This window comes from Ricinus communis, chromosome 8, assembly GCF_019578655.1.
Source record: "Ricinus communis isolate WT05 ecotype wild-type chromosome 8, ASM1957865v1, whole genome shotgun sequence".
In the NCBI taxonomy this organism is placed as follows: Eukaryota; Viridiplantae; Streptophyta; class Magnoliopsida; order Malpighiales; family Euphorbiaceae; genus Ricinus; species Ricinus communis.
Window position 1 is genome coordinate 11,664,932 of NC_063263.1, and position 27,128 is coordinate 11,692,059.

Sequence of the window (27,128 nt, forward strand, 5' to 3'; positions counted from 1 at the left end):
GTTTGAACTAAGGTTTCGGCCCACTCCACTATCTGAACTTGTGATGCTGTGAAAGGCTCAGGCCCACAAAATTTATAAATAATTCCTTATGAGCCCTAATGATAAAAGAAAGAAGTCCGTTGTTTTTCAAATTTTACCAAGTTATTGGGTGAGATAGTTTATAATAATTTAAGTTTCTTTCAATAACTCATTTGTTTATTTAATAAAAATTTATAATTATATATATTGGTGTTGAACAATTTATATAAAAATATTTTAATAGATAAAATTTATAAAATTTTATGTAAGAATTACATATTACAATTTTTATTTCACGTCTTTTTAGTAACATAATTTATATATTTAGTAATTTATTATCAATTGCAAATATTAAAATAGTAAAATCAAGAAAAAAAGCTGTTATAAATATTTTGCGTTAATAAGTACAATATAAACAAGTATTTCGAATTTATGATTATTTATTTATTAATGAAATAAATGATTATTCAACGAGAAGAAAATTAATTTTTTAAATTTAATGATTATTGGAATTATTAATTAGTTAAATATTAAATATGGATTCTCTTCATCAAATTAAAAGAAAAATAAGATTCTGGAATCTGGACCCTACATGGAAAAGTACACATGTCATCTAATAAAACTGATTCATTGGATAAATAGCTAGAAATTGAGTGGCAGCGAGTTCCTTTTCTTGTTCTTACTCTGCCTCTGTGAACCTCCCTTTAATTACTTACCCAAAAGCATATTTCCACCATGCCGCCATCTCTCTTCTTAATCATCACAAGTATCCATGGCCCCTATTACTCTTAGTCTCTCTAGCTGTTTTATCATAAAACCCACTTCAAAATTCACATTCCTTAGCACTAAAATTATTACCAAACCTCAAAAGATTTCAATTTTAGCTATGGCTACAACTCCTGCTGCTACGGTGTCCCCTGCTGTGATCGTGGGTGGTGGAAGAGTAGGACGGGCTTTACAAGAAATGGGTAATGGTCAAGATTTACTTGTGAAGAGAGGAGAGCCTGTTCCACTTGATTTTGAGGGTCCAATTCTTGTTTGTACAAGAAATGATGATCTTGAAGCTGTTCTTGAAGCTACTCCTAAGTCTAGATGGAACGGTATAAGTTACAATCACCTGATTATTATAAAGATTGAATCTTGTAACTATGTTTTGTCACTATTGGTGGATTGCGTCATTATTGGGATTTTTTGATGTGAAAGTTTGGATTTTTTCTTTTTGGGCAATACCTGTTGGTTTCTATGTGTGCTTGAGTGGTGTTGACAGTCTAGCAGATTTGGTCTTTTTCCAGAACGGAATGCTGGAGCCGTGGCTTGAAAGTAAAGGGCTAGAAGATGCAGACCAAGTGCTGGCATATTTTGCTGTTGCGAAGCTTGGAGAACCTCCTATTGATGGTAAGACCGATACCAATCCTGAAGGACTGACTGCAGCTTATGGAAAATGGGCTGCTGCTGTGGCTTCAAGGTTACATGCTGGTGGCCTATCTTGTAAGGTAAAAGAGGAAGTCTTTTGTAATCATACTTCGAAACTATTTCAGAGACATTCTTTTAATTGACAGGTCCTGATTTCTCGATTTTGTTTTCTAATTAAGGTTTGATGGGGTTGGTATAGGAGGTTGACATAAATGAGCTTAGACTTTGTATTTGGAACTTCTAATGCATTATAAGAACTTCAACTATTCTGGAATTAACAGTGATGTGTTGATGCATTTTCTCTCGAACCTTTATTTTGAAAGCTCAGTCAAGCATATTTCTGTTCTTGAATCAGATCCTTGACAAGGACGCTTTTCAGAAGCAAATGTTAGAGAAGTTGATCTGGATTGCAGCATTCATGCTTGTTGGAGCTCGTCATCCAGGAGCAACTGTTGGTGCTGTGGAGAAGGAATACCGATCTGAGGTAATACTGGCTTTCACAGTGATATATTTGGAAGCATCGGATTTGGTTTTTTCCATATCAATTGTGTACTGCTGTGCTGAATTGAAATATGAGTGAGTTCCATATGATTTAAGTGTAATCAGCTCGGTGGTAGTAAATCTGACGAGTTCGTGATGTTTGTAGATTCCATATATAATAGAGTGCTTCTTTATGGTGTATGGCCTATGTTGTAGCATTACTCCAGTTAGATGATATAACTGTGATACTAGATGTTTCCTAAGCATCGTTACATTATTTTACTTTTCTTCTGAAATGTTGGTATGTAAATGAAGATCTGGACTTAAGGAATGATTTGATTGATGTCATGCACGCTTCAGAATACAGATGGGATAGAATCATGATATGGAAGTTGTTACTGGAATTTTGTTCCATATATAACTTGGCTATTCATAGGATTTTTGACCACTGGTTTTTTTTATGGACATGATTCCTCCTTAGTGCATTAGACTGCTAGTGTGTCACATTTCAGTTGCATGTTCATGATCAATTTTAATTCATTTACCAATTTGGTTGGTCAATGAGTATTAGTGGCATTGATGAGATGAATTTTCCTTGCACCAACTCAATTTGTGGACCCTTCTATCTCCTAAATGTCACAGATGTCTAAGCAGCGGTAACAAGCATATTGAGTTGATACTGATATTTTTGCTTTCAGGTTTCTAGCCTTATTGCAGAACTTGCATCTGCAGCATCTGCAGAAAAAGGGATAGTATTTGAAAATGGTGTTGAGGAAAGATTATGTGCTTACTCAAGAGCTGTTGCCCACTTCCCAACAGCTGTGAAAGAGGTAAGTTTGTACATACCTTAGGCTTTTGAGGATGTATGGATTCTGCTTGTCCATATTGCCTGTTAACTCTCAAATAACTTGGTGTTATATTAAGAGGTGGGATTGAATTCTCCTTACATACTTGGAATAAGAAGGGTAGAGAGAGAGGATAGAGTCGCCTCTCATTGTACAGTACAAACATGGGGAAAAACATATCTCATTTTAAATTTTTATTCTTGCAGTTCAAATGGAGGAATGGCTGGTTCTATTCTCTCTCTGAGAAAGCCATTGCTGAAGGGAAACCCGATCCTTGTCCCCTGCATACAGCCTGGCTTAAGGAGCTAAAAGTTATATAGACTATTAGCATTTCACTTTAGTTATGAACTAAAACACATTTCTTAGGAGTGCCTGTAGAAAATACCGGAATATGTTTTCTTCCGCTTCCTTGACATGGAAGTTCATTGTAATTCATTGCATATTTTGATCTCTGTTTGCAATTTGGCTGCTGAAACTTGTTCTCACCTCTCTCTCTCTCTCTGTTACACACGCACACCAGATACACTTTAGCATGCTAAGAAACCAGATTGATGAAGCTGCATCGGACTTCATTTCCATGAGTTACCAAGTTTGAGGCTACTCTATCACAGTTTTAGAAATGGACCACAAAGAAATGATAAAAACTAACCGGCAAGTCTTATCTAGCACCAAAACAAACCGAGGGGGTTGCCCAATTCAAATATATATTTACAACATAACAGCCCAATAACTATGACTAGACGATGTCACTTTTAACACAAAATAATAAACAATGCTAGTAGGCATAAGCATACTGAATTACAACAAACCATGCAAATACTAAGCTTCGTACAATGGCTTTTTCTTCTTTCATGAGAAACAGGCATGACATCAATATGTATTATCAGTCGCCCATTCAAACAACTTAGTCATGGTCAAGTACTACAATCTCTGTCATATTGACAATTTAAGTTATATACTTGAATATTGAAATGACAAAATTTAGGATACAGTAATAAATCAGTAGGCAATAATTAGTAGCTTAAAATATATTCGATTCGCAATCTGCTTTTGGTTTAATATTATCGACTTACCTCCACTACAAACAAAACCCTCTTCAAGTTCCTTCTGCTTTTGCTTAACTGTAGCTCAGCTCTTGCCTTACTTAGAAAAACTTAAATTTCTCATCCAATAAGATATAAATACTCTTTCTTATTTTATGAAGAAGCCCTGCCCAAGGGAAAAAAGAATAAGAAAAGAGACAGAAATATCATAGATGCTGAAGGTTCAGTTATTAAATTAATGATTTGACATGAGTTTCTGATTTCAGGTGTGTAGTCTTATGAAAGAACTTGCATCTGCATAAAAAGGGATAGTGTTTGATAAAGGTGTCGAGGAAAGATCATGTGCTTATCCAGGGCTGTTGGCCACCTTCCAGCAGCTGTTAGAGAGGCAAAAGTCTTCTTTCACAGCTTATGTTTTTGAACCTTAGTGGACTACTACGGATTCCAATTCCTATATGCTAATCTGTTATCTTAGCTGTGAAATGCAACTTGGTTAATTACTTAAAGAGGCAATAAGAAAGAGACCATAGAAGAAAAAGAATCTCATTTAGAATCTTACTTGTTGCAGTTCAAATGGAGGAATGGCTGGTTATACTCCTTGTCTCAAAAAGCAATTGCTGAAGGGAAACCTGATCCTTGTCCCTTATACACATCCTGGCTAAAGGAGTTAAAAATCATGGAGGTTATTCATTTCATTTGCAGTTTTTCCTATGTATTCTTAGAGAGCAAGTGCAGATACTTTTCGAGCTTACTGCCTAAAAATCCTTTCTTTTTCTTTTTTAGTAGAGAAGAAGAAATAAATTCCATTGGCACTGATGAGTTCCTAGCCAAAGAGGGTACATGTGAGGCAATGGAAAGATGATTCGACTTGCAAAACAGAAGAAGCCTTTTTGATGCTTGCTTAAGTCAGTATCTGACTGCGAGAGATAAAATGAGCTTTTTCCTTTGTGCTTTTTTTTCCTTGTAATATAGTCTCAATATGAAGGAGACTTGTAGCATTCTTTTTTACAGTAAACTTATTAAGAATTTTGTTAGTTCATATTTTAAACAACCGAATTGTCATACTATACCGAATATAGATTCGGATTAGGTATATTCAGTTTGGCTATTATCAATTTAATTGCCAATCTCAAACTATTGGATTCCAAAAAGGATTCTTGATTTCTCAATTAATTAATTTAACAAACTTAAAAAAGCAACCTTAGCAAATAAGGTTGATTCATTTATTGGGGGAAATGAAATTGCATTACTTGGCTTAGATGATAATACCCATGTACTCTGCTGGATTTTAATCCCTTAAATATTGAAGGTATGTCTTCCATATGGCATTTGTCTAATTATTCTCATTGATTTAATCAGAATTGGCTTGACAAGCATAGTCTGATTCTCCCCCCCACTGGCTTTACCCCACTATTTCATCGGCTATGGGAAATGTGGGAACTATATCCACGGGTACCTGAAAAAAGGAGGAAGAGACAAAACAATTCTTAAGTCTTTGCAAAATCAATTCATTTGGTCATAAAATATTGACACTACTTACACATACCGTATAACATATACTTGCGATAAAGAGTTTCTAAGCTGTGAATGAGAAATCTTGTTTTACCAAGCATAGAAGTGTAGTCCCATACATTATTTGGCGGCACAAATTTTTGACCCAAAAAACTAATCATTTAATTCATTTTCTGAAAACATTCAAGTGCCTGCCTCTTGTCACGGGCTTGGTGTTTTCTACCAACGAACCGTGCGGCACTAGCTACTTTCTCGCGGAAATAAGTAAGCTAGTCAGCCTTACTCTTCAAATGCTAGGCAAAAATGCTAGCCAAGATGACAAGAAGAACAAAAGAGAGCTTAAGAAAGCTTAGAGAGAGAATTTCTAGAGAGAGAAACTACTTGCTCTTCTATTAAGCTTGAATAGCTTGATTACAACTTGATTTTCTTGATACTTACAAATGAATTCTCTAAGCTATATATAGGCCTCCACCTCCTCAATGGACGGTGATGATACATTCGATCTAATGGCTAAGATTAAGTATCTAGAATGTTCTACACACTTCCATACTTATCTACACATTATACATGCATTCTAGATTATTCTAAAATGTTCCAGATGTTTCCAGATGATTCTAGAATGTTCTAGAATCCTCCCTTGCTTTGTAGCGAACTCTGGAGGCTTCCTGGGCCATTGAACCTTCGTGCGAGAAGGGGAAATATACGGGCTGTGACATTCTCCCCCACTCATTCTGGCGACGCCCTCGTCGCGTCCCTGCTGTATGCCTCGATTATGCCCTTTAAGTTTCTTAGCAAATCTTCGGCCTTGATGGGGAAGGAGCTTTACCATCATTAAGCCTCCCTCCTCAAACTCTGAATGACTCTTCTTTCCATCCGCCCACTTCTTCATTCTCTTGGCGGCCTTGGTTAGAGGAGCACATGCCCTGTCGGCTTTCTCATGCCATCCCTTGTACTTCGGTAATGGCTTTGACAATTCGGTGGGCTTGTTTCGTTCCACCTTGCCTTGGTCCAATGAAGGAAAGTTAGCATTAGTGGTGGAAGCTAACTTTGCCTTGTTACTTAGTGCATCGGCCACTAAGTTTGCCTTTCCCGGCTTGTACTCCTTCGCAAAATCGGACTCCACAAGGGATGCTTGCCATCTTTCTTGCTTCAGAGTTGGCTTCTTTTGCTCGAGTACCGGTGGTTCACATGGAGCCTTGGATGGCCTAGTGTGGCTAGCATCCAACAACTCTTTTGGTTGCCTCCGCAACTCTTCGAACTCAAGGGGTGCCATACTATAAGGGACTGTTGTAAGCGGCCTTGTACCTTCTACCAACTCCATTTTCTGATCCACCTCTCTCTTCGGTGGGAGCTTCTTCGGTAACTCCGCAGGCATTACATTCCCAAACTCATCTAGGACCCCTGTTATCTCCTTTGGCACTTTATCTTGTGGCGAGACTGCCACTTCTTCCTTTAGTGCCGCAAGGAATGACGGTTGAGCCTTCTTTACCCGCTCAGACAATTGCATGGCCGAGATCTTCATGGCTTTTACCTTGGCTTCTCGTTTCAACGGTACCATACAAGTATTCCCTTGCTCCAAGATACACATGGTGTTGGCAAAGGGAAGTGGGAATGCATTCACTTTATCCAAGAATTCTATGCCAAGCACCATTTCATAGTCATCCATTGTAATAATGGAAAAGTCTAAGAGGCCAGACCACTCACCGAGGCTTACTTTGACATCTCGCGCAAACCCACATGTTGCGTTCGGCACCGAGTTCACAGCCTTGAGCCACCCTTGCTCCTTTACATATTTGATGCCAAGTCTTTCTGCCTCCTTTACCTCGAGGAAGTTGTTGTTAGCCCCGGTATCTATCAATGCTTCTACCGTACGGCTTCCAACCTTCGCTTCCACGAATAATCGGCCCTTCTTTTTGGACTTGGGCATCTCAAATTTGGTTTTGATGGCACTGAGAAGTTGTAGTGAACCCATCTTAAACTCCTCTTGCACTCGTTGGTGTTCTTCCCTTTCTTCGACCAACGCAGAGAGCTTGTTCTTCGTAGGGCACTCTCTCGCCTTATGTGGTCCGTCGCAGAAGAAACACTTAATACGAGGCTTTTCTCCACCTTTGTCATCCTTGTTGCCATGGTTACCTCCCTCTCTGGGCTTGTCAAACCTGTAGGAGCCTTCCTTTTTGTGGTGGCGATCTCCCCATTCTTCCGCTACTGCCTTTCTTGGTCGGGGCTTGTGCTTGTCTTGCCTCCTGATCTCTATCAAGGATTCGGCCACGACAATGGCGGTGTTGAGATCTTGGACACCACGGCGCTCCAACTCCAACCTTGCCCAAATCTGCAACCCATCCGTAAACGCAAATAAGGCTTCTTCATCGGTATAGTTGGGAATTTCAAGAAGTGTGTTTGAATTCTTTAACATACTCCTTGATACTTCCCGTATGAGTCGCCGCAACTTGGCCCTTGCATCTCGAATAGCATTCTCGGGGTAGAATTGCTTCTTCAAATCTTCCTTGAATTCTCCCCACGAGCTAATGGTGCATGTACCCTTTTCCATGTCGCCACTCCTCCTTCTCCACCACAACATTGCGGTATCTTCTAAGAAGAGTGCGGCAGCGTCAACTTTCTTGGCTTCTTCTACTAAGCCAAGTGCCTTGAAGTATTGCTCCAAGCTCCATAGGAAGTTATCAATTTCCTTCGCATTCCTCGAGCCTTTATAAGCTTTAGGCTTCGGAACATCTAACTTCGATGAAGTGGAGACTATCATCGGCACACTTCCACCTCCCTGGATAGCTGCCTTCTTACAAAGGATAAGTTCCTCTTCGGTTGCCACCAACCTAGCAACCATTCCATCAAGCATCTCCCTCAACGTCACAACCTCGGCAAGGAGAGTTTTCTCCATGGTCTTGGCTTGGTCCTGACATCTGGACATTCCCTCATTCAGGGCAGCTTGCATCCTCTCTTGGAGCTCTTCCCTTCCATTGTCGAGCTCCTCGATGCGTTGCTCCAAGTCCCAGAACGTGTCTTGTCCCTCGGCCACCGTTAGCTCTACCTTGGCTAGCCTGGCCTCCATGTCGGACACAACGTCTCTCGACCTTCCTCTCTCCTTCCTTGGTGGCTTGGACGTTTCCGGCTGGTCCTTCACAACTTCACTTTGGAGTTGCCTTACCTCCTCCGGAACTCTGGCAGCCTCACTTGCTCCTGATGTCTTTGCCATTTCAACGATTGTCGAACCTTGCTCTGATACCAACTGTCACGGGCTTGGTGTTTTCTACCAACGAACCGTGCGGCACTAGCTACTTTCTCGCGGAAATAAGTAAGCTAGTCAGCCTTACTCTTCAAATGCTAGGCAAAAATGCTAGCCAAGATGACAAGAAGAACAAAAGAGAGCTTAAGAAAGCTTAGAGAGAGAATTTCTAGAGAGAGAAACTACTTGCTCTTCTATTAAGCTTGAATAGCTTGATTACAACTTGATTTTCTTGATACTTACAAATGAATTCTCTAAGCTATATATAGGCCTCCACCTCCTCAATGGACGGTGATGATACATTCGATCTAATGGCTAAGATTAAGTATCTAGAATGTTCTACACACTTCCATACTTATCTACACATTATACATGCATTCTAGATTATTCTAAAATGTTCCAGATGTTTCCAGATGATTCTAGAATGTTCTAGAATCCTCCCTTGCTTTGTAGCGAACTCTGGAGGCTTCCTGGGCCATTGAACCTTCGTGCGAGAAAGGGAAATATACGGGCTGTGACACTCTGCATGCTTCCAGATATTAAAGTTCCATCCCCTCGGTGTGCAGGTTTTATCAAGCATACAATGCAACCGATCTTATCTTTTCACAGCCAAATTAGAAATGAGTAGTACAATCTGCTTGATATAATAACTATGTAGAATCTCACATATTTAGCTGTGTGTGTATGTGATGTGAGAGAAATTTAAGTTAAATTCCTATTATCAATATAAACATGCTAATATATGAAATTTGATTGGTAACCTAGCCCTTGATAGATTCGCACATGCATTAGTTAGTAGCAAAGTTTCACATCTCATACCTGAACGGCCTCTAATTTGTCTAATGCTAGTTTTAGTGGCTCCGTCATTTTACAATATTTCTGAAGCAGCAAATTTGCAGCCGCTTTTTCACCTTTTGCCTGTATAGTTAGTATCTCTCTACTAAGGCTTTCGACTGCCTCTTCAACCTTTCAAATGGAAACAACATTCATGGCCTTAATACGCAGTAAAAGGAATTTATTAACAAGGAAAGCTGGAAAGAGCATACCTTTTCAAAATCAACAGAGAAAGTTTCATCAGGGTGCAAGATGAATGCTTCTTTCTCAAATAACCAGTTGAACTGGACTGCTTGTCCTTTTCTACAAATATGTAAAAATAGAATGATCAGTAAAGTTCACACCGATGTAATAAAGAAAGAATGAATTTAGCTTACCCATGAGCTTCTTCCAAACCAAATCGAACTGAGCGGAAGCACCCAGCAAGGAAAGAAACGTACATGGACTTTACCAAACTCTTCGGAAGCAAATTCTGCATTCCTCAGACACACGTGAATAAACAGATAAAAAGATAAAAAGAGAGGACACAAATTACCAAGTAAATCCTCGCGATATTGCATTTCATATTATATCAAACTGTACAGCTACTTTATAATCAACTTAGAGCATCCTCAAATGGAACTTGGGTTGAAATTGGAGAATGAATTCCCTCTGTCTCCTTGATAGACTACAGGCCACCTCATAATAAATGGCATAACATATGGAGCAAAAGATAACATCAGATTAGCATTCAACTTCTTGTGGCCGACTTAATACTTTAGTTTAAACTATTTGGTTCGCCCTAAACACTCATTATTAAATGCACCCTCATAAATGTATTAATAGATGAATGTAATTTCGAATATCTTTGAGGTGGAAATGTATATTGCCACGTACACAAACTTCTTGATTGTCATGTAAAGTAAGCGACTAACCTTATTGATTAAGAACTTTAGTGCCCAGAGGCCAACTATATCAGCCTTAGCTTCTTCCAAAGCTGAGTGGAGTTCTTGCAGCTCCTGTATCAAATTATAGCACCGAAACAAGAAAAATTAGAGAGGATACTGGCTTCAGAAGGCAGAATAAGAACTAAAGAAACTATGGCTGTGTAGATTTGAAGTATTGTTCCAATGCCCTTTCATTCTTAAACTTTAAAAGGGTAACTAAATGATGAATATATGCACCAATCTACTAGCCCTATGAAATGATGACATTATCATATGACTACTTGGAAGAAATGCGGTGATTTCACTGATGCTGCCATGTTATGTTTATTAAATGAAAACTGACTTCTGTTTGAATTTAATTTTATGATTGAAGGTTGAGCTACAATATGAAAATATATCCCAATATCCAGACTATGAAATCTGAGGATGATATAGAGCACAAAGTTATGCAACTAACCTTTCTAACTGTAGACGTTTCACCATTTGGAAGTATTATAGTATGAGGTCCTATACCATGGCAGCATTCGTGGCAGATGGTGTGTGTAAAGAAAGATTCAAAATCTACAAGTTCCTTTTGTTCCTTAGTAATACACACGTCGGCTATAGGCTGAAGAATATGCTTGAACCTGGTTAGGATAGTCATATCCAACATTTAAAACATTTCATGCACTAGCAGAACATTCTGAAAAGAGCACATGGAAACAAGCAAGATACTATGATAACATAAAGTCAAAGGAAAGACATTGTACTTGGCCTCTGAAATATTCTTAAGCATGACCATTGAAGTTCCTCGATCTTTGACTATACGCTCATCATTGGGTAAATTGAAAGCAACTGTTTGAGGGCCCTTTACATCCTGATTTAAAGTGATAACATGTTAGCCTTAGTTTCTTACTTGGATAAGGGATTACATAGAATGGAACTGTAGCTACTAACCATATGGTCTTCATCTGTGGATAACTGGAAATATTTTTCTTATAACATCTTGATGGTCTTAAAATCTTAATAGAGTACATTCTTAGGATATATAGTTTCTAGTTTACAGTTCCCCCCAATCCACCTTTATCAAAAAATAAAAATTTCAATAACTCACCCCTGCATTATAGATAAGTTGGATGACACGAATAGGAGCAGCATTAACATCGGTTGATTTGTAGGAACTATCCATGGGAAGATTTTGCTCCAAAACCTATAGGTACATACTTTCGTTAGAAAGGAGGAAATAAAAGGTAGATAAACAATTTCTACTAAAAGAAGAAAAATACAGAGAGAAGGTGCTACAACTTTGATTTTTAATAGCTACAATACCTGCAAATTATCGCCAAAGAGTTTAAGTTGAGCTGTTGCTTTGTCATCCCGGACTCCAATGTATGCTTCAAAGGTAGCCTAATATAAATCCAGTACAACTCATAAGCAATATGTGCCAACTGAGGAAGATTAAGAACAGGAACATATGAACAAGGTTAGAAAATTTACTCCTAAGACATAAATCACATTGACACACCACCAAAGAAACACAGAGATACGCACATTCATGCACACAGCCACACAGCCACGTGCAGTCATGCTTGTACATGACTAAAGAAGAGCATGGGAAATAGAGAAACAGTGGGTTGGGGTAATTCAGTTAACAATGCAATGGGAATCTTGGTTTTTATGAAGCTGAAATCCAATATTTTGCATTGGATCCAGTATAGAATTGATATTAAGCTTATACATTACATAAACACATACTGCCACTGGCTTTCAATTCAAGCTCATATGAGATCAAGCTTAGCCCTGATCAAAAGTAAGTCTAATGCTTTAAATTGAACAAGTGCTACTAGCCAAAAACCTGCTTGTCAGCAACATTTCTAGAACATATTTAGGCCCCTTGAGAACAAACATGTTAGTCCTCACAGTAGTAGAAAAACTGTGTAATGTCGCCAGGGAAGTGCATTAAAAATGGGCAAGGAGGAAAGCAAAATGCCAACAAATGCCTGGCCTTACTAAAGTTGAAAAAAATGAACATATGGATACAAAAGTATTACCTTATATCCAAAAAGTGCATCTTCATATGTCTCATATGGACCTATAGTTACATCCAACTTAGAATCCTACATCATCAGAACAAATAAATAAATGCTGATCAGATTTGATTAGAATGCTAACAGCTTAAGCATCTGATTGGGAACATACGCATGAGGTTTTATATTACAGAAAAGAAAATTCTAACAAGAACAAGATCATTGTTTATGCATTTGTAAAGGTAAAAATTTAAATAAATAAAAAATTATAGAGGTGCAAGTGTAATATTATACTAATCAGTCTTAATTGATAAAGCAACAATGATAAAATAGAGATTTAAAAAAAATGAGAAACAAAACAAACTCAACTAAGCCTTAATCTGCATGTTTCTTTTTCCTCTAATCTTCTATTAGCTGTCGACTCTTCTGATATTATATCCTTTTATATCACATAGTCCGCATTGTTTTTAGCAGAAAATTTGAATAAAAAAGTGAAACAGAGAAAAGAGCCTAATGCACAGCCCTATGTTGCTTGGACTCGGGTGCGGGTATCAAACATTGATACATATCTAGGAGGCTCTTTGACCCTCCAAAATCTAGGATACGTGGACACGGCTAGAAAAGATCCAAAATATGGATATGGATACATGAATGCGTCTTATATGTAAAAAAATGTAAATATTTCAATTTGATTGAAGCCTGTAATTATGAATTTATGGAAAGATATTAAATTACAGCAAAAATATACATGCAAAAAATATTACATTAATACATCTTTTAATTTTATACATCGAAAAAATAAAAATATGTAAAATTAATTTTTAATCAAAACTCTTTTGGATTAATCCACTGTTTTAATTAAGAATACCCTTACCCATGTCATATCCTATCGACACAGGTACCTCTTCGATAATGAAGAGTCTGAGCATCATAGGCACAGCCTATTGCTGCTTCAACAGCAACAAGAGTACTCTATTTTGTTTGAAACAAGTAATAAAACAATTCTAAGATTAAGAAATGTGTCCAGCAGTGGAAAAAGAACATTTTAGATTCATAGAATAGCTTCCAGTAAATTCTTGTAAAAAATTTTGACAATTCAATACCAAGATTGATTTGGAATGTCATAATCATGAATAAAAAAAAATGCTTAAGACATGGTGGTTTAGATGTGCACATCAGAACTGTGTGAACATGTTAACTGCCCAATAACTTAATTTTTCACAGAAAATTTGACCCCAAACATGCAACCTTGTCTTTAGTGTGGGTATTAAAAGTATCCGGGAAGGCTGAAGTTATTTCTACAAGAAAGCTCCTGCGACCCCCAACCCCCGCCACCCAAGGGAAAATAAGGAGGAAGAAGAAGAAAAACAGTTCGAACAGGAGGAGCTTTTTACCATGTACCTGAACTAGCTACAACATACAAGTTGTATGATAGAATTATGAATATCTTCAGGAATTAGAAAGAAGTAAACTGGGTACTGACCAATTCCATCCAGGCTATATCCGAGTCATAATAGTCATTTGAGAGGAATGCATCAGCTTTGCTATGTAGTAACCTCTTCAAACTACACAGCAGAAGAACATATTTAGCAAAAATCCGTTGAAAGGAACAGAATTCTGCATGATGTCTAACAATCAGTCAAAACAAAAATGAAACAGCATACCTTGGTGAGCTAGCCAAGTCCCCAGCTTTATGCAATAGTTCAGCAGCTTTTCTGAGGAGAGAATTGTACTCTTTGGAGTAGGGAACAGTAAACAGATCATGACTACCCACCAAATGATATGTGCCATCAATAGCATGATTTGATAGAGGGGAGCCCAAATCAAATTCACTACGCCTTTTGATAACAGTGAAGAAACCCGTTGCATCAAGTTCTTGACTCTCTGTCAGAGTGCTTTTCCATAATTCGAATTCCTATAGAACAAGTGAAACTTAGTGGTCTGCATATTCAATATGAAAAAAAGACTCACAAATGATGAACTCTGCAGCAAATTAGTGGCATGGTGACTCAAATATGATGTAGATCTTATTAAATTCTTTATAAAGTGCATGATGAACTTTCCCTACCATACCATTTTGTCCATGTCTGGTGGATAAAAGTTCGCACCAGGTGGTTTTAGAATAGGAAATGCTGCTTTGTATTCTAGACCCTTCCATTCACCAACTGACTTTGTGGCTTTAGGAAGCAACTTTATGGCTGAATCAGCAGTTGTTAAAAATGCCTTATTTTCATCAAGAGAGGACCTGTTGATAGAGAATTAATTCAAATTTCAAAAAATCAACAACTTAAGGTGAAAAACCAGTCACTCTTTGACATTAACCCTTGTAGGAAAAGAATGAGTTAAGAACAAAAAAGGATATGCAAATTGTGTTATGATGACTTCCTCAGTCATGCCTTCAAGTAAAGTTTACACAAACAAAACAGGAACACAAAGAGAAGCCCCAAGAATACTTGCCATGGGCTCTTATTAATCAAATAATACAGCCATTTTAGCTTGTCCAATTCTGATGCATCAGCATGGTCTTTTAACCAATCTCTTAGAGCAGGATTGCTGTACCAAACCTGATTAAGAGGAAAATAAATGGAGAGGGGGAACTAGCAATTAGTGAACATTGTCAAGCATAGCAGCACCAAAAAGGCTCATTAAAATTGCTGCTTTTTTGAAGGGACATGGCATTGTTTTTCCCAATAAACCAACAAACTGAATTTCCAAGGGAGGAAAAACATGCAAAGTTGGATAGAAAACAGTGAAATGCATACATTTGACAGAGATTTAAAATAAAACCTTTATCACGAGTATATATCAAAATAAATTTGCAAGTCAGAATGATTCGCTTGCATTATGTCAAATACAGTTGAGTAAGCAGCTAAGTTCTAAGCGGCCAGCTCCATTCTGTTAATGATTTGGGGAACCACTTTGCATGGTATCAAGCAATTAACTAACTCATGGTTGGAAGACAAGTTTCAAATACAGAGCTCTTCATTGAGTTGGTGAAAGAGTCTAGAAGTTTCACACCCAGAATAAGTTCGTTCTCATTTTGTCTGACCTAAACCCATTGCCGACCCCATTCTCTCCACCATCCCTCCTCCACTTTTTCCCGAAAACGAAGGGTCAACCTAGTCTTTCAATAAGGTTTGTATGGATCACCTATCCAATTATAAATCTTCGTTTAAGATGCAGAAATGATATGATAATTACTTCAGGAACATTATAAAATTTCCTTTCTAAAGATAATTTGCAGAAGTTACAACTTGAAGTAAACCACATGGTGAAGATCAAACACAGATATTTAAAACATGTTATAGCTACAACAGAAGCTTAAAAGCCTGCGTGCTTTTGTTAGCATATGTTCATGCATATGTAGATCCACATGCAAGTTTACATAGATAAAACACCTGGCGGTAGAAGATTTCATCCACAACTTTTGCAGCCTTAATAAGCAAACCCAATGCTTCCCTGTCCCCATCTGATAGGCCTGTCAACTACAGCGAGGAGAAAAAAGAAAAAGAATTGACTTAATTTACAAATAGTTATTTAAAGCTCACAACTAAAAGGGGTAAAATTACGACAATAAAGATAATATCATGATATTTGAACAATAGAAGTCTGAAATAAAACTAATCAACAAATATTCAAATTCAGTCCAAAATGCCTCCTCAAAGCATTTAATATAACTCTGATCAACGTAAGCTGAATGAACTGAGGTTAACAAGAAACAAAGATATCCCTGGTACTTATGTCCATCAAATCATTCAATTAATGACAACTTAAATTGAAGGAAATGCTTAGACCCATCATATGGACACAAGCACAGCTTTGACATTTTAGAATGCCTATTACATGTTTCTTTATTTCGGCTTTGATGCATACAGAGCCAGTTCCTTGAGGATATAGTTAAAAAAGCTTTTAGGAGCTGAGAAATGAGCACAATGTCTAATACCAACTAAGTCATTATTCTATATATAATACATTTCACAAACTAACTTCATAAAATAATTGTCTTTTTGTTATATGAGAAGTAAGCAGTTTGTGTTTTTTAATCATTTCACTTGCTCTGGTAAAGGCTTCAAGGGATGGGATTTTATCAAGCATATCTTTCTATTGACTGCATATGCTAATATTTTTTTAACACATTAAGCACCAGAATTTCCATCCTTTTAAAAATAGTATATAAACTTCCAATCATGTCAACACTGGAGATATTCACAACACCTCCCATTAACATATATTCAGCAGGTCTTGCCAGCGGCAATCACTCAAATCAAGAAACTATAGGTTGAATAAGTGCACGGTAGACATATCACAATAAGAGAATGCTATGCCAAGTCTGACTGGCATCAAAATCTTGAAGGGGATAAACTAAGTACATATTACAGCAATTGAGGATCAAAGAATGAAAGAAATCAAGGTAAATAACAAGAGAAAGTTGACAACCTCTGCACTGAGAGAAACTGGAGCATATCGACCGAGCTGCTTTTGTAGAGTCAAACTGCGTGCTGCAGTATTCTCTTTATACCTTTGGAAATTAGATGGAATACATGGCATAAACAGAAAAGGTTTGTCAGAGAACTAGAATTCCATGTTGTTAAGGCTGTAGCATTCACCCAATATTATCTTTAACAGAATGTTACCAAAAATCTTTCTACTAAAGTATATCTCTAATGCCAGGAAAATGGTGGCCTAAGAACAGGCCAATGGAGGTGACAGACAAATGGGATATACCGTGAAATATCTTTTCGCATATGCAAGAATGTAATTAAGTAATTTTATCTCTCATAAATGTTTTTCCATGATATAAATCCTAAGGTTGTGAGCAACTACACCCAATTCTTAAAACTCTTTAGGGGAACAAAGTAACTTCACATGGATAAGGCAAAAGGTTGTATACTACAATAATAAAATGAAGGTTACAGGGTCACTGTTTAACATACCTTTTCTTAATTATGTCAAAGAGTTGACCATATTGTCCATTTACATCATAGGGGACATAATCAGGATGTTCTTTGGCAAGTAAGCTTCTATATTCTTCATAGGAAATATATTTGACAGCAGATACTTCTGTTTCCTATTACAAGAAAAAACACAAACATATTTAGATTCTTATACTTTAAAACTGAAAGCATGTATTTGTAGATTATTACAACCATGAAATAGCAGGCAAACCACAGTTGAACAGGTATTGCGCATCAAAGCACAAACTTTCCATCTGATTGCCAGCAATTACAACTAGCATGTGCCACAAAGAGTTTTAAGATTTTCGAGTTAAAAACCAATATAAACAGGCCAAACCTTCAAGAGTCATTGAAAAATAGAAGTAACAAGCTATTTAATTTGATCCCCAGAAGCAATTTTTTATAAACAAGGGACATTTGATTCCCAGAAAAGCACATATTGAGTCGCAGCTAATATAAAATTTAAAGGGCGAGATAAATTCTTACAGATTAAGAGGTTACTCACCGAAGTTTTCCTTCAAGTTTTAAGTTGGAATAAGAACACAAGTTCAAGCATAATAGAATCATCTTAACTACCAACACAAACAGCTCTAAGATGATGATCAGGAACAGCTAAGCACATCATGCAGCGATAAGAGTGTGGAACAAATGATAAATATTCTTACATCATCATGTTAAAGCATTTGAAACAAAACTTAGATGTATCAAGTCCAGAGATAATGCTATATAAGTAACACCAAATTTTATACATGGGATTTCTCTAATAAACAGCCTAATTTCTAAGTTTGAACAAAATATGATCATTAACAGACTCACCTGAAGAGTAAACGCTTCCAGAGGAATTGGATCTATAGTTGTTACAAGATATACGTCATTATATTCATTATTAATAAATTTGCCATCATTGATGACACTGCATCAAATGTAAAGTTAACAGCAATTAGTGCCTAGGCCAAAAGGAGATGTAATGAACGAGAGTAGTTAACGGCTTAATGCACTAAAAAGCAGTATTAGATTGCCATGAAGCATGTAATTAACCAAAATAACAAATAAGAAAAAAACATAATTAGGAAAGCCTAGAGGAATCGAATAACTAACTACTCTTGGAGAAAAACGAAAATCAACTCAAATGCATCCTTTGGAAGGACAATGCCCAGCTCTTCATGAAGCTCCCTCCTGAATGCAAGCAATAAACAACAAGCATAACTAAACTAAGCATGATATCAATTGAGTCAATTCTCATGCTTGAAAGGTCATAGTTGCTATAATTCAATTAATGATTTATTCGAAACAAGTCAATTTAGCACCAAAAAGATTAAAAACAATACTTTATGCAAAAATGCATATAAATCTAGAGCAGAAAAGAAACAAAAAAGAAAAAGGTTGACCTAGCAGATATGAGCGAAGAATCACCAGCTGAAATATGACCAGCACTGGAAATATCCCACTGTCCTGGCCAAGAATCTTTACAATCAGCTCGCTTTTGAAGAAGCAACTCTTGCGTGCTCTCTGCGTATATCCACACGTGAACTGCACGGTGGTAATCTCCATCTCTATGAACCTCTCCCCTGCATTTCAACCTCATTGAAACGCTAAATATGCAATTGATTGATTTCTTCTTAATTTCTTCTTCTTCTTTTTTTTTGTTTTTTTGTTTTTTAATCATAACAGCACAAAAGTTACTACTTCAACAAGTTATGCATCAACAACAGTGAAAAAAGAAGAAGTAAGGATTGCACAGAAACTGTTTGATCAAGAATCCGGCCGTAATAAAATAAAAACAACGTCGATTAGAAGCAATGCTTGCCTGGGTTTGGAAATGCCAGTTTTTTCACCGGTTTTGGTGAGAACGTCGAGGTGCTCTTCTTCTTGTAGAATAGGAGCAGCCATTTCCTCTCTTGTTTGTCAAAAGTTTAACTCTCTGTTTTATGTCAACGATGTCTTTGTAAATGGAATCGAACAATTTTTATATTATTTTGCGTTCGATTCACGGAGCCAATAATGTTATTTGGAACGTTTACTGCTTCTTCGGCAAAGAAATAAATAGAAAATAATAATAATAACTTATCTCTAAAAGTTATCCATTTCTTAGCGAAATTATTCATTCTTCTTAAGAGAAACCTATGTTCAGAAAAATAACTTATATTTGTTACTTAATTATATGTTTAACATTTACATATTCTAAAAGTACATTTTCCATAACAAAAACAGTTAAAATAATTTAAAAAAACCATCAAGATTTTATACTTTTCATTAAATAAAAAAAAAACTATAAAATTAATATTTTATTTTTAAGTTAATAAGGCCAAGCTTGTGAATGGAGTCATAATTTGCTCTATTTTCTATTATTTGTTCAATCATTAACCTTATCCTCCCATCAAAAATGGGACGGGTTTAGAGATGGAATAAAATTGCCAAACAATACTTACCATTCTTGCTCGCCTATTTTATTGCCAAACAATACTGAATTAAATCAGTTTTATGAGGGTAGCGCCCGAGATCGAAATCCCGGAAGTTGAATCGCCAAACATAGCAATACTCAGTTTCGAAACTTGGCAGGTTTCCTTCCGAATCTGAAAAAGCGAAGCCAAGCTAGACAAAGTTCAGTAAGCATGCAAAAGAAGATGTTTGCTTTTTCTTGATTCAAAAGCTATGTCTGGAAATTCAGTATCAAATAAAAGAAAGCGAGGAATTGCCTTCTGAATTAATGGTAAAACTCTAAATGGCACTTGCAAGTGCCAGCTAGCTATGGATTGAAGCTGAAGAGAAACAGAATTCCAATTAGATTGATTTCATTAGACTTTGAAATCAGATGTCCTTATGGATTCAAAATATAATAATCTACAAAAAAATCTACTCAATTACAGATAAAAACTTATTATTCATTATTAATTATATATCGCAATAGTAAAAGACATCAATTAAAACTACCTCAAAGATTTATTTATTCATTTAATATTAATTAATATAGTTATAAATCATATTATTGCAAAAAAATAAAGTTATAAAATTATATATTCATTAATCAAAATCATTCAATTTTTTTAGCTAGCCTATATAGTGACGAAAATAATTGATATTTTCATATATTGACCCTTGAAATTGAACTAAGAATATAAGCTCCTTCAGCCTTTTATGTTTTATTTAATTTTTAATATAATTTTAATAGAATAATACACAATTTATTCAATTTTGCGAGCACTTCTTCCTTTTTTCATTTTTTTTGTTCTAGAAATAATCCGGCTGTAGTTATCATTATAAAATATTAGATTAATACAAATAAAGAATTTCTTAAATAGATTCCTTTTATCATTATATTTAAATGCATCTAATGAAAATGAATCACATCTTCTAAAATTAATTGATTTCAGACATTTTATATATTATATATAATATATATTTTTATATTTTTATTTAGTTATATTATAAAATCAATTATTCATATGATATTATTAATTTATATGACTCATATTTATTTGAATTGTCTATTTAGTTAAGAGATATAAATATAATATAAGATGTATTGTCTCAGTTCAAAGAGAGCAAGGATTTAGAAAAAGAAAGGAGAGAACAAGAAATATATCAAATTTAAAACACTTTTCTCCTCATCTTTCTCTCTTCAATTAAGCTTTAATTGCATATCTGGAAAACAAAAAGAACTTTCAAGAAAAAGTGTGACTCTTTCCTTCTTCTTTTTTTTTTTTTTTTTTATTCTCTTTTCTTTTATTTTCTTGGTAAAGAAAGAAAGAGATAAAACTCAAAGAAACCAGCACTAGAAGAGGTATCAATTGTAGCTATTTCATTAACTGAACAGATTGCACATCCCCATGGCCAAAATGAAAATCATCTGCGATACACAGATTATTTAGCTTCAAGCCCTTATTTACATTTGATATGAAAGAGCCTAGATGGGTATTCCGTGGCAATTACAAAGAGTCCCCTTTCTTCACTCCTCTGCTACTGGAAAGAAATCCTTCAAGACTGCCATTTATCGTGATTGAAAACTTTGAAATTTTTATATTAGGCATGAAGACACTATATGGGATGGAATTCCTACTTCAACTAGCTGTGATCTTGAGAGTGTTCCAGTTCTATCTTTGGAAGTTGAGCCATTGGTTTCAGGAAACTTGATGATGCAAGATAGCCACGTATGCCTACATGATTCAGAAAATAAAAGATGTTTCTCAGAAGTAGTTTTACTTTGAAGGCTCACCTAAAAGTGAGTTTCTATGTAAATTAAGAATTCGTTCTTGCTCCATTATTCACATACTCAACTAGTGAACTCTCATTCCATTCAACCACAATATACTATATATTTCTGAAAAATCGATAACACACGTTCTTGTATAACTAACACCTTTTTTTATAAATTTGATTGTTTTACATTATAATTTTGTTGCTCAATAAAAATATGTAGCAAATCTTTCCAAAAAATGATAAGGTGGCAACTAGAACATCATACTCTTACAAATTTTTCAAGGCAGTTCAAGCAAGAAAGAAGATGGAATAGTGAAACAAGCTTTTCAAACAGAATGGTTGGTTTAATGTTACAACAACAACTATATCCTCAACTCAAGTTAAGAAAATCTATATATATATATATATATATATATATATATGTATTATGCATGCTTAATCTTTAATACATAGAATTGTATTCTTGACATGTGTACTTATTTTTGTCATATAGGATTCAAACTTATATATAATTTTATAATTTTTTCTATTCATTTATTAATTAATAAATTATATTCTTAATTAAACACTCATTCTAATTCAAAAGGTAACATATTAATAATAAATTAATTTCTTAATTAGATAATAATTAATTTTCTAATTAGATAATGATTATCTTAAAAAATAGCATATCAATTATATTTTAATATTAAGTTAACTAAAAAATTAGTTTTTAATTATATAATAATTAAAATTATAGGAAATAATATTTTTAAATATTATATCCAGTAATAAATTATTTTTGATATTATATAATAATTTATAATTCTAAAAATAGTAATATCAATTATATTGATAGTATTAACGTAAATAATATTAAAATTAATAAATAAGTATTCTAAAAATAATTTTTATATTATTGCACCAATAATGACGTTTAAAAATAGTGAGTTTGTTATTATTTATTAAAATATTATAAATTAATATTAAATATTAAAAAAATTTATTAAATCGTATCTATAAATTTAATTTTATAATCGAAATAATAATAACAGTCGAGCAACGCATGGTAAATAACTAGCACATTAGTAACTTTCACTAAAGAAAAAAGTATATTTTAATTAGGTAAAACTTGAGGCATTGTTTATGAGGGAACGTCGACTTCATAATAATCAAGTTGCCATTTTTTAGGGCTTCCAGCGATAATAAAACTTGTAGATAATAAATAAAAATTTATAGACAATAAATAAAAGCTGTTGATGGAAATATTGAAGTCAATTAATGTATACAATTTTTAAAGAGGGCTTCTTCTTTTTTAAATTATTTTTAAAACTTCATTGTTTGAAATAATGAGAATATAAAAGGATTTGTCATTTGAAATAATTGGTAAATACATTAATTTTTCCTTTTAATTTCAGTTAGAAAAAATAATTTTGTAAATATTTCTGTATTTACTAAAGGTTTAAGGACCGAGTAAAAATATAAATTGGAAGGTTTAAACTTGATATTCTCTCGGTATATAAAGTTCAGTGAATATTTATATATTATTTCATTTAGAAATTTTTTAAATGATTTATATTTAGATTTTAATTATCAAAAAGTATTATACTTTACACTTGTTAGTAATTATAGCATCTAATTTTTAAAATTTTAAAAAATTCCAAACACTATATCTTAATATTAATTTGGATTTTAGCATTTACTAGAATTATCAATCAAGTTTATTGATGCCATGTAAATTTTGAGCAACAATAAAAATGAGTTATCATCAATATTAAAATTATTAATTTATCTCATTATTCAAATATTATCGTTTAAGCATATAAATTAATTATTATTTTTTTATTAATTTTGAAGTTTGATATTCTTATACATTTAAATGATAATTTTTTAGTAATAAAAATGATGACTTAGTCTCATTTATTTATTGTCATCAAAATTCACACAACTTTAATAAATTTAACTTATAATTTCATCGAAAACTAAACTTGAATATTAATATTAAAATATGATATCTAAAAATTTAAAAATTACATACTAAAGTTGATAACTAATATAAAATATATATATATTTTTTATAATTTAGCCTTTTATTTACTTAAAAATTAATTCCTTTTTAACAACTAGCTTAATAGAATTCTTTTCTAATTTAAATATTATTTAATTAAAATTTGACTTTTACGTAAATATGACAAAATAGGAGTCGAACCGGGTAGATCTACAGTAACAATTTGTGGAAGCAAAAGAATTTAATTTGCTTCTTTTTTTTTTTTCTTTTGCAAATAAGGTGTCATCTAAAGGAGAAACTTTCAAATTTTTGTGCGTTAATTATCAAATGATATTCTCTAACTTTGGATTTTTTTTTTTATATTTAACCAGTTCTTCAATATTTATTTTTTTAAAATTTTAAATAGAAATTAAGACTTATGTTTTAGCTTCAGTATTTGCATAATTCAGCCACTAAAATATTAAATGAGCATCAGATATCATAAAATAACAATACACTAACAAAGCACTAATGAAACTGTGGGTTCTATTCTCATCTTCTACACATGAAAACAAAAAAGAAAGCTGAGGCCGATTCCTTCCTTAGCAACCACGCTTTGCAGAGAAACCTTTTCAAAATTTGAAACCAGATAGAATTACAGAAGAAGTTTCAGTGTAATTGATTCGTGAATCATAATTCTTGAATATCTGATAATAATAATAATAATTAATAATATCTTTGAAGACCTTGTATGAAGTCAAAAATAGAACTTCTGCAAAGTAAGTCTATCCTCTCAAGAGAAATACACAGAGAAAAATAGTAGCAAAGGGTGTCAAATTATTCCGCCAGTAATTTTTTTATTATATGTATTATAGCATATGATAAATTATAATATTTTATCTTTAACTCGAATAACACGATTGCGAATTTAAAAGGTTGAACTTTTGAATAGAAATTTATAAAATATTATATAAAATTTTGATTCGTTCAAATTTAGTTAATATCAAACTTTTAACTCTTTATAATTACTATCACTCCACTTATTGAGAGAAAAAAAAATACATCACTAAAATTAGGATATTATTACTGGGAGTATTGTAATTTATTGTTTACAACTGATTCTGGTGTTTCCATATTTATATTTTTCCATCAATATAATTTTGTTAATGAAAATATAAGGTGTCAACACAAATTAAAGTTGAATATCGTAAAGGGAAAATAATTTTAATACTACAAATTAATCTCGCGTGAGATTCAGTCACCATCTGCTCTTCTCAGTTCTTACCCATGCAAACTGTTAAGAAAAGTCAACAGAAACACACAAACCCTAATCTGCAGTTTGGGTTTGTGGATATAAAGTCAAATAACTTTGGCATTGAAACAGTCCCTCAAAACAGTGGATTGTTACCTAAAAAGAAACTTTAATTAGGATGTCCAATTAAATCTGCTTGACAATGGACTAATAGATGGAAGTTTGTAGTTTCAGCATTCTGTAATTAGTTGGCTGCATATTTAAGTACATACTCGATCAGGGAATCCCTTTAATGAAAGTCATCTTCAACGCTGTAAAGTTTTCCACTTTGAACTTTTATCAGAGCTAGTTAATTAATTAAGACAAAGAAGAAAAATGATGAATTATAAACTCAGATAACACCCGAGATTATGAAGTTCATGGAACTCTTCCACTAAATTGGAAAAATCGAATGACTAATCAACCTAGAAGTTGAAAAGTCGGTTACTTACCTTGTAATTTGCATAAATATTGTAATGTTCCATTTTCATTTTCTTCGTATAAACCCTAAAATGTTGTCTGCCATTAGCTTCTCATCTCTTGCACTTCTTTTATTATCCCCCGCATTGCCTTGTCTTCAACAACTACCCCAGTCATTTACAGGCAATTGCGCTCTATTCCAAAAGAAAGCAAGAAAAGAAAATCGAAATAAAAGGTCAATTGGTAATTGCATCTGAATTATTTAAGGCGAATTCCTTAGGTTCATAACGAGACTGTAATGATATTTCTTTTACTTTTTCTATCAGTATAATGTATAAAAAAGAGTATATTTTTCACCTGTACAACAAAATTAATAGAAAGAGAATCATAATCTTTCCATTTTTCTTATTAAATAATTCTACTAGATTTCTCTTTTTTTTTTTTCTTTTTTTCCTTTGTGAGTAGATGAGGTTTTGGTTTATAAGTTAGAAAAGAAAACATGAAAACAATTACCTACCTATGTTAACTAGAATAATTACAACCCACAAAGTTTATATATAAAATCATTACAGTTTAAATTAAAATATATTTTAGAAAATGTTTCATTGTTTTACAATTTTTAATAATGTGATTTTTTCTCAGACATAGAGAGATATGTAGTTACGAACTGTGAGACTATTAAAAAAATCTTAATTTATAAGGATTTAACTATTTTCACTCCGATCAGTTATTATTAGGTTTAAACAAAATCTTTTAGGTTAAGCGATGATGATATTTAAATTGCAAAGGTAATCTTAGTCTCACCAATATTCCTTCCTTCCTCTCTCAAGCACATCAAAATCAGAATTTAAATTGCAAAGGTCCTCACAAAACTGAAGTTTTGGTAACATCCAAAACAATTATAAATTCATAATACTTAGGTTGCACTTCTTCAACATTGCAATCAAACTCAATCTTAGAAAAATCTATAGCACAAGTATCAGAATAATCAATACACCCATTTATAGCCACTCTATGTAAACCAAAATGATGAAGATGGATAAAAAAATACCCTGAGTTTGATACTGCAAATACAAAAAAATAAAAAATATTTATTATAAAAAATGCACATTCATATATTTATTATAATAATACCTCCAAAAAGAATATAACTATTAGAATGTATTACAATACCAACAAGAAATCTTTAATCCATTATAGTATTAAATAAAGCCTCACGATCCAAGCTTACCATTTTAAAATAGAATTAAACATTCTTTCTTTATTTATTTCAACTCTTGTCTATCCAATGTGACATATAATATGTTTACTAAACTGTCCCTTGATGTTTTGAGATTAACAAGTAATTTTATAAAATTTTTATATATCATATCATGTGGGCAAAAGCTGAAACAAATAAAGGTGAATAATGTAGCATTACTCTTTAAAATATACATTCAATTTCTAACTATAATACTGCATTTTCTAAATAGGAAAGAATTTACAGAATTTACAAGACATGGATGCATATTCTCCTGATTATCTATAACATGTTTGAGAGTTACAGTATTAGGGATCCTATGCTCTACCTCTTAACAACAAGAAGGCAATGTTGAGAGAGAGAGAGAGAGAGAGAAAATTGAATAGGATTGAGTCTGGATTAGAAGATAATACGTATTATTCTGGTGAATTAATTATTAAATTTTGAATATGTGACTAATCTGCTATTAAGTTAAAGTTAAATAATTATAATAAAATGAAAAAGAAATTATGTGAACAACATAAAATTTCCCCTCATGTTATATTATTCTATTGGATTAGGTAGAATTATGCGGCGAGCATGTAAAAATGACCAATGGTATTCTGGATGAGTGCTTTTTGACGGAGACAAATGGGTATTCTTCTCTTTTTAATTTGGAATTTGTTTTAGTTATGCTCAGTAACATTCTAAATCACAAGCAATTGATTTGCTATAAAAGCGTCACCTATCTGAACATCTTTCAGC

General features: G+C 33.7%; 2 protein-coding genes across 2 annotated transcripts; one reads left to right on the top strand and one right to left on the bottom strand.

The window, feature by feature from the left end:
* The first annotated feature begins 681 nt into the window (after positions 1-681).
* On the top strand, positions 682-3,241 carry LOC8280278. The gene is made up of 5 exons (XM_015715398.3): positions 682-1,118; positions 1,294-1,511; positions 1,787-1,915; positions 2,610-2,741; positions 2,963-3,241. The coding sequence occupies exons 1-5, from the start codon at positions 791-793 to the stop codon at positions 3,074-3,076; spliced, it is 921 nt and encodes a 306-aa protein (XP_015570884.2). The 5' UTR covers positions 682-790; the 3' UTR covers positions 3,077-3,241.
* A 1,745-nt stretch (positions 3,242-4,986) lies between these two features.
* On the bottom strand, positions 4,987-19,910 carry LOC8280281 (nudix hydrolase 3). The gene is made up of 22 exons (XM_048377706.1): positions 19,700-19,910; positions 19,078-19,191; positions 18,659-18,838; positions 18,369-18,446; positions 18,087-18,183; positions 17,250-17,383; positions 16,753-16,834; positions 15,714-15,800; positions 14,773-14,879; positions 14,389-14,560; positions 13,980-14,230; positions 13,799-13,880; positions 12,340-12,405; positions 11,618-11,695; positions 11,403-11,498; positions 11,059-11,165; positions 10,767-10,935; positions 10,298-10,381; positions 9,761-9,855; positions 9,596-9,686; positions 9,369-9,515; positions 4,987-5,255 (listed from the first exon to the last, which is right to left on the bottom strand). The coding sequence occupies exons 2-22, from the start codon at positions 19,158-19,160 to the stop codon at positions 5,202-5,204; spliced, it is 2,340 nt and encodes a 779-aa protein (XP_048233663.1). The 5' UTR covers positions 19,161-19,191; positions 19,700-19,910; the 3' UTR covers positions 4,987-5,201.
* Between the last annotated feature and the right edge of the window lie 7,218 nt (positions 19,911-27,128).

Bases quoted from the DNA above. Each gene is read 5' to 3' on its own strand.
- LOC8280281 (XM_048377706.1), bottom strand. From the start codon at position 19,160: ATGGCTGCTCCTATTCTACAAGAAGAAGAGCACCTCGACGTTCTCACC. The intron at 18,839-19,077 runs GCAAGCATTGCT...GTTGAAATGCAG, and splicing joins ACTGGCATTTCCAAACCCAG to GGGAGAGGTTCATAGAGATG. The intron at 14,561-14,772 runs GCAAGTATTCTT...CTCTATCAACAG, and splicing joins TTGATTAATAAGAGCCCATG to GTCCTCTCTTGATGAAAATA.
- LOC8280278 (XM_015715398.3), top strand. From the start codon at position 791: ATGGCCCCTATTACTCTTAGTCTCTCTAGCTGTTTTATCATAAAACCC. The intron at 1,512-1,786 runs GTAAAAGAGGAA...TTCTTGAATCAG, and splicing joins CTGGTGGCCTATCTTGTAAG to ATCCTTGACAAGGACGCTTT. The intron at 1,916-2,609 runs GTAATACTGGCT...TTTTGCTTTCAG, and splicing joins AGAAGGAATACCGATCTGAG to GTTTCTAGCCTTATTGCAGA.